The sequence below is a fragment of the Pomacea canaliculata genome, linkage group LG5 (genome assembly GCF_003073045.1).
Source record: "Pomacea canaliculata isolate SZHN2017 linkage group LG5, ASM307304v1, whole genome shotgun sequence".
In the NCBI taxonomy this organism is placed as follows: Eukaryota; Metazoa; Mollusca; class Gastropoda; order Architaenioglossa; family Ampullariidae; genus Pomacea; species Pomacea canaliculata.
In genome coordinates, this window is record NC_037594.1 from 1,742,660 (window position 1) to 1,755,408 (window position 12,749).

At 39.7% G+C, this 12,749-nt stretch overlaps 2 protein-coding genes across 3 annotated transcripts in view; one reads left to right on the forward strand and one right to left on the reverse strand.

Annotated features, from left to right (window-relative positions):
- Positions 1-8,165, forward strand: part of LOC112565369 (UPF0415 protein C7orf25 homolog) — a 35,859-nt gene extending 27,694 nt beyond the window's left edge. For both annotated transcript variants that reach the window (XM_025240786.1, XM_025240787.1), the window contains exons 3-8: positions 3,479-3,624; positions 3,899-4,020; positions 4,712-5,632; positions 6,228-6,412; positions 6,788-6,868; positions 7,430-8,165. In XM_025240786.1, the coding sequence (XP_025096571.1) occupies positions 3,479-3,624; positions 3,899-4,020; positions 4,712-5,632; positions 6,228-6,412; positions 6,788-6,868; positions 7,430-7,507 (1,533 nt within the window). In that variant the 3' untranslated portion in view covers positions 7,508-8,165. The remainder of the gene's footprint in view (positions 1-3,478; positions 3,625-3,898; positions 4,021-4,711; positions 5,633-6,227; positions 6,413-6,787; positions 6,869-7,429) is intronic.
- Positions 8,166-8,308: 143 nt separating this feature from the next.
- Positions 8,309-12,731, reverse strand: LOC112565374 (tetratricopeptide repeat protein 1-like). Its single transcript, XM_025240798.1, has 5 exons — positions 12,166-12,731; positions 10,568-10,741; positions 9,919-10,104; positions 9,731-9,785; positions 8,309-8,685 (listed from the first exon to the last, which is right to left on the reverse strand). The coding sequence occupies exons 1-5, from the start codon at positions 12,484-12,486 to the stop codon at positions 8,549-8,551; spliced, it is 873 nt and encodes a 290-aa protein (XP_025096583.1). The 5' UTR covers positions 12,487-12,731; the 3' UTR covers positions 8,309-8,548.
- Between the last annotated feature and the right edge of the window lie 18 nt (positions 12,732-12,749).

Consider the following 12,749-nt stretch of genomic DNA (forward strand, 5'->3'; position numbering starts at 1 on the left):
ACGTACTTTATTGGGTGGAAGAAATGAGTTTCAGCAACAAGATTATCTGTCTGGCGCTAATCAGCCAGCCTGCAGCTCGTGTCTTAATTGCTCTCAGTTTCAGACAAGCCTCCATGCCGAGTTCTGTTCCTTGTCCGCGTTTCCCGACACGGTGCTTACACTTCTCCTCCCCATTTTGATCACATTTCACTCCTCATTCTGTGTTCCCTTCATTTAGACCGCATTCCTTATACACATTTGTCCCGCGTTTTTTCTCCGCGTTTGGATGACCTTTCACCTCCATATTTCTCTTTCACATTTCGCCTTTCCCCCACATTTCTCCGTTTATGGTTTATTGTCCTTTCAAAAGCAGAAACCGCAGGCACAATCTTACAGAGAAACAGGCACACTTATTCACTTATCACTCATTTTTCTCTCTCACACACACCACACTTCAGAAAAAAATACTCCGCACTATTTCTCGCATGCAGTAAAGCTCCCCACACTCGCCAGAATCGAGAAAACGCTGACATCCATAGGGAGAGGAAGTAGAAGGTGAATAGGGAAGTGGAAGGAAAATGTGGCAGGAGTGTTTCTACCTCCTCCTCCCATCTCCCCGCCACACACACCTTTCTCCGTCGTAATTGCGGTGAAGAGCATTTACGGTATTTGTTGTCGATAATTCCCGAAGCATATGGCACGAAGACATTTTGCGCCACTCCTTCCTGCTTTGTACTTACTGACTGTGAAGTGCGAAGGTAGAAGGTGTTATTGTGTGCAAGTCTCGAGGCTGCGGGGCGAGAACAACAAGTTGAGTGAGAAAAAGCACGTGCGGTGCAATGAGGACACGAAGTACGAATGGTGAGCATGAAGGCCCTCGTGGACATTGCTTCCTGCGTGAAATGTGGATGTCAAACAGGACAGTCTTGCCTTTTATTTTTGCTTTGTTAATTTTTGCCTGATTTTACGGGTGAAAATGCAAAAGTTCAAGTGCTGGAACATGTCTTACAAAGAGGAGTCGGTTTTTACTGTTGTTAATATGACTTGCGTTTCCACACCTGCCCTAAGATTTGCTTTGTCATCGCCGAGGCCTGACTCTCGAGAGAACAAATTATGTTGTCACCAGTCTCTAGTTGTCGTGCTTGATAACAAGTTCTTGCGGCGCAAGCTGCTGATTAATGAAGTTCGATTTATTTAGTGGTGTGGTCTGGTGTTGTTTACACCACTGATCTCAATCTGCTGGATACAGCCTCCACACGCGCTGCAAGAGCTTGATGAAGCCACCAGGCAGCCTTCTACCACTCCTAGTATCAAATACACCAGTGTGCCACGTGTTACATTGACATCCACCTCATCGGTTCTGAAATCAAAGCAGGGCAAAAACTAAAGCGGTTCAGGAAATTAAAAATGAGTTATAAGTAGTTTGCGAAAAAATTCGAAAATGCCGTGATGTGGCATTCTGAGTACTGAGACAGTGTTACCATGGGAGTTGCACGCCGCTAGTCGCCTGCTGAAGGGTCACTAGCAAGTCATCTGTCATCGAAGTCTTCAACAGCCGCATCCTGACTGCCAACGGAGAAATGGCAGAGTGCTTTCCTATGACAGTGGGTGTCTGTCTAGGGTACACTGTGCCTCCGGCGCTGTTCAGCATCCATCTAGAGAGAATCATACACGATACGCTGGATGAGCACCACACATCCGTGTCCACCGGAGGAAGACCACTAACCAGCCTTTGCTTTGTTGATGACATCGACCTCATAGCAGGCAGAAATGACCGACATGGAGAGAATACGTTACACATCCAGATGAACTGCTTCCGGAGACTGCTTCGAATCTCTTACAGGGAACAGGAGACAAACAAATTGGTTAGGGTTTGCCTGTATTTTTTAAAATCGGTGTACATTGTTAACATCGTGCAGTGTGGAACATAGTCGAGTCTTAATTATGTTTTAATCATAGCTTAGAATTAGTCATAGTTTCAGTGTAGGAGCCAGGAGGGCAAGAGGGGCAGCCAGCCTAAAAAAAGATACTAAGGAGGCAAGAATGTCAACGTCGTTCATTATCAGCATGGAGTTGAACCCACTACCCCGCCCCCAAGCCGAGAATCTTCCTACTCCACATTGCTTGGTCGAGATGGTCAGTCAAGTCGACCGGCACCTCAAGCATTCGACCACCCACCTCTTGCATCCTTATCTGCAGCTGCTGGAAACAAGCGGGTTGGCAGAGGTTCACACACAAAGTGTCATTAAGGAAACAGCGACAGACGCCGCCAGAGTTCAAGTGCCGCAAATAGAGGGCGCTGCGACGTAAGCGCCACCTTTCAAGGAAGATTAATGGAAGGCAATCGAACAGGGCGCCAACCTTCAAGAGTGATTTACACACGCAGAGGCAGAAAGCGGCCTCCAACATGGCTGATTTAATAAACGTGTTGGACTTGACAACTTTGAAAGTGAAATTTCGGAGGACATCTGGTGGGATCTGGCGCCTGTGAGCAAACATGAAAAACGCCAGACACTTTGAAATGCAATTTATTGAAGGTCTACATGCAAATATTCAACCCGCCTCCCACCAGTTCCTATTCCACATCATTCGATCACTGGGGATAAACTCTGTACAAGATGATATGTTAAAATCTGGTTGTATGTATACCCACCACACCCGAGATACAAGGCTACAGACACTACCTTGCATGGCACAAGGTCAAAATTTGTTAATCAAAGTGACGAACAAGAATGTTTACAGAAAAACGATGTGTACCGAAGGCAGGAATGCACGGAGAGGATATTACAAAGGAAAAGGAATGTAAAAAAACACTAGTTTGTTCCAAACACTTTGTTGATGATAAGAAATAAAACATTTTGCAATATTTGTTTTGTTCTTATGTCCAGGAAAGCCAATGTGTTTATTTCAAAACAGGCTTTCATGACTTCCCACTCTTCATCATCATGAAGTATCAAATACTGGCTCAAATTTCTAGAGACTGGTACCTAAGGCATGTGTCTTGCAAAATAGGTAATAATGTCCCTAATCAATATGCTGGCAGCAAGTAAAACTAAGCAGCAATGAAACAAACCAAGAATGCAATACATGAAAATGTTGGACACGCAAGTGAATGCAAAGAAAGTGCACGTCAAAACAATGAATATAGCTGCAAAGTTAATTCATGTCATGATGATATTCAGACAGATTAGAAAGAAAAATTATTGTGGAATGAACACAAAAAAACCCACTAACACATGTAGACTGGATAGGGTAATTCCCATCTAATTAATTGTGGCTCTTACAGTTTCTATCAACCTATCCAACCCCAGCCAGCTTTAGGAACTTAAGTTGTTGATTTTTCTTTCCGCTCTGATTTCAGAAGTTGTAGGGGAGAGCAAGGTATGGAAATAAGTGCAGTTAGATTTTCAAGTGACTTTGGCGTTGTTTATTCTGTGTGGTTGTGTCTGTGTGTGGTGATGCCTATGTTATGTCTTTGTGTGTTGTTATATCTGTGCAGTTAGGAAAGAAGAAAAAAGTGGAACAAGCAGCACAACTGGCCAGTAGCAACCTCAACCACTATGCTGCTATCCTACATGCTGCCGCCTACCTACCTGGTGTCACACGCCTCCTACAACCTGTCTCCTGCTCCAATCAGTTTTACAGGTGATAGAATTTGCAGTAGTGCAAGGTGCTAAAGTACATGGTTAGCATGCTGGCATGTGTATAGTGTGTGTGTGTACAAGAGAGAGGATTGGTCCATGGGAAATTCCCATATTTAATTTTATCAATATATAAAAGTGTAGCCTCTGTTACATTCAGTTAGAATTATATATTGTTATTTTGCTTCATACAGTTTTCTTTTTTATAAAGTACAATGAGTTTGGCTTTGGATGGTATAGTTGTCAATACCATTATTACATGCTTTTATTTTTCATAGTAACTCTTCGCACCTTGTCAGCGGTACCAAAATGCTGCTCGTAGATGTAGTTGCGGCAGAAGGGAATGCTTGGGTCAAAGTTGTAGCACGGAAAAGTAAAGCACTGCACCAAGCATGGCTTGGTAAGTTCAGAGTTTATCTTGATCTTATTATCTGTTCAGTGAAGTTTGTGAAAAATGCTTAGAGTGAAAACTATTTCACCACTAATAAATGATGTGATGTTTGCAAGCCAGACACTTATGGACTGTCTGTCAACCATCAAATATTTGTTTGCCTGTGACTTGTATTCTTCCTGTTTATTATGTTATTGGTGGAAGTGACTGTAAACAAGCAAGGTTAGACCATGGAATCCTACTTTCATTAACATGGTTTACAACCATTTATATAAACTTTAATATCCAAACTTCTCCTGTTCAGAAGAATATGGGTCTCTTAACCCCTTTCCTGGTACTTCAGAAGGTTAAAACTATGAGTACTGATGAAAGAGAAATGGTTAGCATTGTTAGAATGCCAGCTGGTTACATATAGTAATTAAATAGAATTTATAAAGTTCATTTCCCTGTGTGAAGGCATTCTGTTCACATGACAACTAACAAACTGACAAATTAGACATGAAATGAAGCACACATTTAAAAACTGACATTGTGGAAAAAAAATAATGAAGCAGGGAAGTAAATGAGTGAGAAGAGTTAGCTAGTTACATGAGGTGTTTCTGGAATAGTTGATGAGGCTAGACTTTAATGCCTCAAATGAACTTAAAAGATTGAATAGGAATGACATTGAAGACTTTAAGCAAGGGCTCTTTGTTTGCAGGGCAAGGCCAGTCAGGTGAGCGGGATGTGGTACAACAGGCACAAGAGTATCTGGCCTGTGCAGCATGCCACCCTGTCAATTTTAAGCCACCATCTTTCCACATGGCTTTTTATGGAGGCATCACACAGCCCCTGTCTAATGCTCTCGCTCATCATGGAGTGATTGTGTGGGGTGGCATTGTTGATGTTGATAAGGTGCTGCAGAGGCTGAGCAATCTTCACTGCTTCGATCTAGCGAGTAGCAGCAAAGCAAAAGATGATTTGGAATGTGATAGGGTGCTGTGTGATGATGATCTAGAGTGTGATGGCGATGACAGTGTGGACAACAGTGGAGGATGGAGAGAAAACGAGCAAACACGGGAAGTATTTTTCAGCAAATTTCAGGGCAGAAGAGGGTCCGATAGATCAGGTGGTACTAAAGCGCCAAAGAGCAGCCTCAATGCGTTGGACCATGAAGAATGTTGGCCGGGTTACCAGAATACCTGTGATGATACCTGTGATGTCGATGTTGTATTTGGCAAATCATCTGCAGATCCAAACACACCTGCTGTCTTGGAGAAGAAACTGTTTGACTGCAGCATCTTTTCAACACAAGATAAGCTTTGTAATGATGATGTTCAGAAACCACTGTTTGTATGTGATTCTGGTAAACAGGCCAGGTTTATCATTGAAGAAAGCTTATTGTCTTTGCTACTGGTTTGTCAGCCTGATTATGCTTCTTTTAGCAGCAAGACCAATGTCAAAGATAAAACCCAGCAACAGGTGGCAACAGTAAATTTGGATATCACCACCCTTATTTGCCTCATTTCATCAGTCTGCAATGGAAACTGTCATCTGCGCTTCACCGACCCAATTCTAGACCAACAGGCAATGGAGGAGCGTGTCAGTCCAGTGTTGCCTTCCCTTCAGAAGTTCTTGCAAGGTGAGAAAACTCATTTCTTTCGCTAATTAGTGGGGAGGAGCATAGTGAGAGGAGAAAAAATGAGGAATGTGTGTGACAGACAGTTTTGTGAATGAGAAAAAGAGTGTATGCATCTACTACAGAAAAAGAAACCTGGTGGTTCCCCAAAAATAAACAGATTAGGCTATATGTTTTGACCTGATCTGTGTTTTTCTCAAAATATATTAATGACTCTAACAGTTTCTTGACTTCAGGGAGGTCAAATGGTTTTAAGGCATGCCCGTTCATGCGAACTTTTTCTGTGAATGATCGATAAATCTCTTAATAACTATGTGGGGCTCAAAATCCCCAGCAGTTTTTACTGAGGGTCTAAAAACTCCAACCTGGGGAGGCTGAAAACACGACGATGGAGAACACATGGTTGTTTACAAAACACTTGCCTTCAGTCATTTAGTCAAATACGAAGCAATATCTTTTGCAATAAATCTAAGTTATGAGCATAGTACTTCATATATGCGGCCCTATGCTCCTCGAGGAGTAACAAGGAATAAACTACTTTATATGCATATGTTGGTGACACCAGTTAACAACTGCAATATATACACTTCATGTGCAGGTAAGGCTCTTGTGGTATGCCAGACAGCGCTGAAAGGATTTAGAGACATTGTGGCAGTGACAGCTGGACCAAAAGAACGAGAACGGGCAGAAAACCTGCTTAATTTTGTGGCGATAGTGGATGACCAGCCTTCACCTCGTGCTTCAAATCTTAAATCACAAGGCAGGGTCAAGGAAAGGTCAAAGGTTAGTTTTGACAAGAAAACTATGGGATTTGGTGCTTTTAGATTTGAGTAAAAAACATGAAACTGAAAAATTAAAAGCTATTTTATGTGGCCTACGTAAAACAGAGTATACATACTACAAGTTGAGATAATGCAAGACCCACCATCATTCTACAGTTAAGTCAAATCTTCACAAAACATTAGAGCTAAAAGCTTAAATTAAAAACAAATACCCCTTGTCCATTCATCAGAGTTTCACAATCGAGTTGAATGTATCTTAAACATCTGTTCATTTTTGCTAAAGATATAAATGTATTCTAATTTACCATATTCGTTTGAACTCCACATTATATTTTTTTACGGTACATCTTGATCGAAGTTTTTATTTTGGATACAGGTAATCTTTGGCACAGGTGACACATTACATGCAGTCACAGTGACTGCAAATTCTGGATTTATAAGAGCAGCAGAATGTCAAGTGAGTATTGCAGGTGTTCAAGTGTGGGTCTCCGTAAGCATTCATACACTAGTACAATGTTATTTGAAGATTTAAACAGATGGTTTTACAAGAGCTCCTGTTATGACATTTTTCACCACGTTAGTACCTATTTCATACACTTAAGTAGTTCACCAGCATGATTTATGTTAATTCATTTCTACATGGTGTGTGAGCATCAGAAGCCCCCATCTACAGGACTACACATTGTAGTGATTAGACTTCTGGTGTAACACTTTGTTCAAAAATAAATTTTGGAAGTGTTATTGAATATAAATAATTTCCTATGGATCTGCAGGTGCTGTTTTTATGATGGATTGATGTCTTCATGTCATATTTTTTGAAAATACTTGAAATTATTGTGCAATGGAGTCAAACTTTTTTAAGACATGTGCTGATAATTTTGAACATTATTTTTGACTGCATGATGTTCAATGGTTGTAGAATATTTGTGTAACTGATCTTCTTTGTTCAGTAGAGATGCATCACATACTAGAATTCATGTTAAATTAACCAAACTTCTTTATATTTCTGTACTTACAGGGTGTGAGCTTTACAGTACACGTACATCAGGCTCGGGCGTTAACAGAACAAAAGGAAGCAGATGCAAAGCCACTTTAAAGCTTCACTTTTCTTGCAGCAGATATGTAAGATTGTGTATGATGTAGTCACATTCCTGTACATAATTTCTAGGCATTGTGTGCAAGGTGAGGTGCTCAGCCTCTTTTTTCTTACGATAACAAACCAAGAATGTGATTTGTTTCATAATTTTGTTTCCTTGCATTTCACCTTGATGTGCTATCACCCACGCAGCATTGCTGTTCCGTTTATTTTTAGTGTATCCTTGGCCAGTTTTATTATAGATGATCTTGGATGTGTTTTGAATAGCATTTACGCGTTCTACTGTCAGAAACAACTTTTAATTATCACTTGGAACTCAATATTAACTCATAAGTCTTTCTACAGCAGTTTATTTTTTAAAATGCTGACTCTTTCAGTTCTGACTTCAAGCTTCTAGCTCAGCTATCCTGATGTGGTTTTCTTATTAAAGTGGACTGGAATGAATCAACTTCTTCATCCTTAGGAAAATAATAGCATAAGTTGGTTGGTTTTATTTTTCAGGAATTACTGTCAATGCTTTTGTTTTAGGATGATTAGTTTGATTTCCTTAGGACGAACTGAACTGCAGAAAATGGATTTTTGTTTACTCTTCTTATAAAATGTATTTTACATATTGTATGTAGTGATATATTCTGTAAATAAAATTTAACACTATAAACTATTTTTGTTCGCTTATGCTTTTAAAGATCTTTGTGCCCACCCATGTATAAAACATCACCCAAAGTTAAAAATACTCTGTCTCCAGCAACTAACTTGGTCAACACGCATCCTGTTCATGAAACAGCAGCAATACTTAGTAAATGAAGTCAAGCACTTGTTTATTGGCACATTAGCCTTTCCATTCAATGATTCATTCACCCAGTGTATTACACTATAATCATAAAGCTTTCCCCTAATTTTTGTCAGAAAAAGACCAGACTAACCTCCTCAAAGTATGTACAAATCAGCCAGCCAAACAAAGTATAAAACCAGTCTATTATTTATGCAGCAGTTCAAGCTCTCCATCTCAGCACTGCTCTGATTTTGTACCCATTGCAAGTATCACTTCCCATTCGTAGGAGGGTTCTGGAGAAATTGCACAGAGTAGGAACCAGTGTTTGGATCTTTTTGCATCTGAAAATTGTTGGTGGAAAGTCCAAAAGGTCTCAAAACCATGTTTCCCAGTTCCTTCAGTTTCCCTGTTAAGCAAACAAGTTTTCTGGATTAGTTACAGAGGTTAGGAGAAGGAAAGGAAAATATGAGCTTGGCAAGTTCTGTGACATGACAGATCTAACAGATTGGTGTAACCATGCTCTTGGTCCCCTCCCTCCTCAAGAGCTGGATAGTTTGTCCTTGCCCATGTACATTAGTGCCAGTTTTAGATACTGAGCTTCCAGTCATAAAGATCAAGGATATGGCACAATGTTCATGCTTTTGTTTGCACTGAAATCATACCTCTTCTTTGAGCATTACTTCTAACAACAGTCCACACAAAGCTAGTCCATTGTCAACCCCCACCTTTCTGTTTTTTGGGTTTTTTTGTCTATTGGCTACTTCCCTACTCATCTTTCTCTGCAAAATCATGACACCTTGTTACCCAATTCCTCTTTGCTTTTTCTAGATCTGTCTTCTATTAGTGATCAGTACTGTTGCTTATCCTTCCGTCCATATGTTGTCCATGTCTCAAGTGCTAAGAGCACACTCTTTACAAGCATGAGTATGGGCTATATAAATCATAGTTTATTATTGTTAACAAAAGAGCATCAGCAGACACTGCTTATGAGATGTGATGCCATCTCCTACTAAAAACATCTGCTGCGAGGTGATCACCACATCAGTACCATTTGCATCTTGAATCCCTAAACTTTGCTGCCCCCCCCCCCCTCCCAATAAAACTACTTCTGAAAACAGATGAATATGCTTCTCATCGGCTGCCCATGGCCTGTCAACCAGTACTGCAGTGACATAGAAGACAGTGCCAGGCAGGCTGGGAGTGTACATATTGCAAAAATTTTTAAAACTGGCTTGACCAAATATGGTCGGCTAATTTTTAAGTTGATAATTTTGTATTCCCCACGAATGATGTTATTAATATCCAAATGGCTCATGGCAGTAAAATGGCTCCCCACCCCTGCTCTACAAAAGCATTTAAAATTTAATTGTGTTGGTCTATATATTGCAGAAAATAATAATAGTATGCTGGTATGCGGTAATAATAATGTGTTGTCATACACCTTGTCTTACCTATCATTTCTTCTTTCAGCTTCTCATTTCTGACATTGATTTCTTCAGTCAGTCGCTGCAACATATCACAAATAAAGATAAGCTGTCTTTTTCTGCCCATGAATTTATGCTGCTAAAAAACGAGCAAAATTATCTAGAAGATTGAAGATTAAAAACTTGTACAATAGTTGACAACAAGCTTTACATACCATGCATGCTTCACGAGAAGCATGCTGCCCAGGATCTAGCTCCACTACTCTCTGGTGATCTTTGAGTGCATCATCAAGCTTGTCGCTCTTCTGGTACAGCTCTGCTCGCCTTAGAATGGCTTTCAAGTAGTGCGGGTGAAGATCTATGGCATGAGTGCAGTCAGTGATTGCCTCAGAAAAGTTTTCCTGCATAGGTGCACATTATTTGGTTAGTTGTTTTTTTAACAAAAATAAATTATGTTAGAAATAAAAACCCACCACTATCACCACAGAAGTGCCAGAAAAATATGCAGGCTCTCCATCTTCAATGACAAGACAGGGTATAAAATGAAGTGCACAACAAGCATTCTAAAGAACTCTGCCAACTCAATCATGCCAGTCAAAACAGTTTTTATTAAAATAAATTAGTGAATGTCACTATAAACTCTTACAGTGGCTATGGTCTATGGATATTCTGTTTATCCAATAGGAGTTGTCCTAATTAGACACAATATCCAATTTTTCACTGGCTTGCAAATTCAGACATGGGGACATAAATTGTCACAATAGCATTGCATATTCAACAGCTGTTTCTGATTAAACAGGCTCTATGAAGTCTATGATGAGATGCAAAAGTTAAATGAAAATGGAGAAGGCGAGGCAGACTCACCTCCTTCATGTAGCAAGCTGCACGATTTGAGAACATGACAGCTCGTTCTTTCTGATACACCAGGGGGCAGATATCCAGAGCTCTGCTATAACAACTAATAGCTTCCTTGTATTCACATTTGCGAAAAAACTGGTTGCCTTCCTCCTTAAGCTGCTGTGCATCTTCTTTTCGCTTCTGTAAACATAAGTTTTTCTTTAGTCTATTAGAGTAAATGGAAATTAACTGCTATCACCTTTAAATCATATCTTTATTTTTAAGTTAAGGATCTGTTGAAAACACACTCACTTTATCTAATCTAGTCCTGCATGAATATTCACACCTTTCTGGTTCTGAATTGTTTGGTCTTGTCATTACTGCCTTAGTAACAGTTCTAATACTTTCCTACCTACCACCTCCATTATTCCTGAACTCGAGCAAAGAGAATAACAGCACTGGCTTTGTAGTTCTTGCAAACCAATCGATTTTTCAGCAGCTAGGCTGTCTGGATCTTCTTAGGTGACCCAATGACCCAGAAGAGAGACCATCTTTTTTTGGATAAGGACCCTTTTGTTTCATATTGATTTACAAACAGGGTATCCCTGTTTAGGGGTCAATGGTTACAAAACATGAAAGAGTGGCTGATAAAGTACATTGTTGGGAGACCATGAGACAGTGCTCATAAACTATCATGGTGAGATTAATCAGATACAGTTAGTTTCCTTTCACAGCTCTAACACTGAAGCAGAACTGGCAGTTTTCACTTGTATCACAGCTGTGCTAGTTAAAGTTCTTATGATCCTGACAAAGTGAGTTGTTCAGCCCTGACATCAGCTATCTTTTGTTTATCACTATTAGTCTACGAAGAGATTGCAATCTATCTTTGTCGTGGTAAGTACTCATTATTATTAGTAAGCCTCAATTAGCTCTTATTTAACTTCACTGGTATAGATATAACACTCAGGGAGAATAATTTTCACATAAAATTCTGAGCCCAAGAAATACCTAGGGTTTAATGCATTGGTGGTAACAATAAAACTATTAACTTGCTTTATGTTAGCCTGCACATCTTGAGTTTTAACAGTTGTCTTCTAAGTGAACAAGTTAAGCTTAGTTATTGCTATGTCAATGTGGATGGAACATAAAATGAAATAAAAGACTGAGTAGTTAAAGGGTTAAACTAACAGCCATGACTACATTCCAGAGCACAGCATTCAGTGGAGCCTAACCCACTAAATCAGGAACTCATGCATAGGGAGTTTTCAAGGTGAACCTCAAATCAGCAACTTGCTCTGCAGTCAACAACACTCACCACTACTCTCCTTTACATCTCAGATCCCATAGAAACTTTCATCTGCTGTTCTGAATCGAATTAACAAACTGCAACAAAAGTTGCTTGCCAAATCAGCTATGCTTTGCTCGAGTAGCTTACAAGACAAACTAGTTATGTGATGCACAGAACTCAGTTTCTACGTGTTTAAAATGTGGTGGGCGCCTGTAAACTTACAGAGAACGTGGGAATGACAAGTAGTAAATCTTAAGATCATAAAACATAATTTAGATAATTGGATTTGCTTCCTTTATAAGTTTGCCCTTACTCTATTAGCGAAAATCATACTCACCTGTTTTTCTTCTTCAGTTAGTGTATCTTCCATCTTTCTTCTATAGTCTTCGTCATCAACAATTTCTTTCTTCTCATCGTCTTCTTCAGCCTTCTCACATTCGCCATCGGACGCTGAATGATAGTCATTATCGCTGTCATCGGCTCTTTCAGTTCCTAGAGATGTTTTGTTTTCAGTTTTCGCGTTTGAATTAGATTTCTCATTGTTTGTTGGCAAGTCTCTCTCGTTTTTATGTACTTCATCGTCGACGGATTTCACTTCACAGTTCTCAGACAGCAGTTTCTGGCAGCCTTGGTCTGTACGAATTTCATCCTCTTCCATTTCACCAGAGTTTCTTAGAAATAGTATTTTTTTAAAAAAATAGATTTGACTACTTCAGTAAGTGGATCACCCTTAATTTCGAATGCAGAGCTATGTTTTTACGTTTATATTATGATCTACAAATAAATAAGAAAGTTTATGTATGAATGAAATATCTATTTGCATCAAACATCTCTAGAGATTTCGATTCCGTAGCAGCCAACGTAGTGTTTGCTCCCCAGGTGAAGTGAAGCTAGCGAGCTTAAATTGTGCAATATTCAGAT

Coding starts and splice junctions, on each gene's coding strand:
- LOC112565374 (XM_025240798.1), bottom strand. CDS start 12,486: ATGGAAGAGGATGAAATTCGTACAGACCAAGGCTGCCAGAAACTGCTG. Junction 10,105..10,567: donor CAGCTTGCTACATGAAGGAG/GTGAGTCTGCCT, acceptor GCACCTATGCAG/GAAAACTTTTCTGAGGCAAT. Junction 8,686..9,730: donor GCTGAAAGAAGAAATGATAG/GTAAGACAAGGT, acceptor TTTGCTTAACAG/GGAAACTGAAGGAACTGGGA.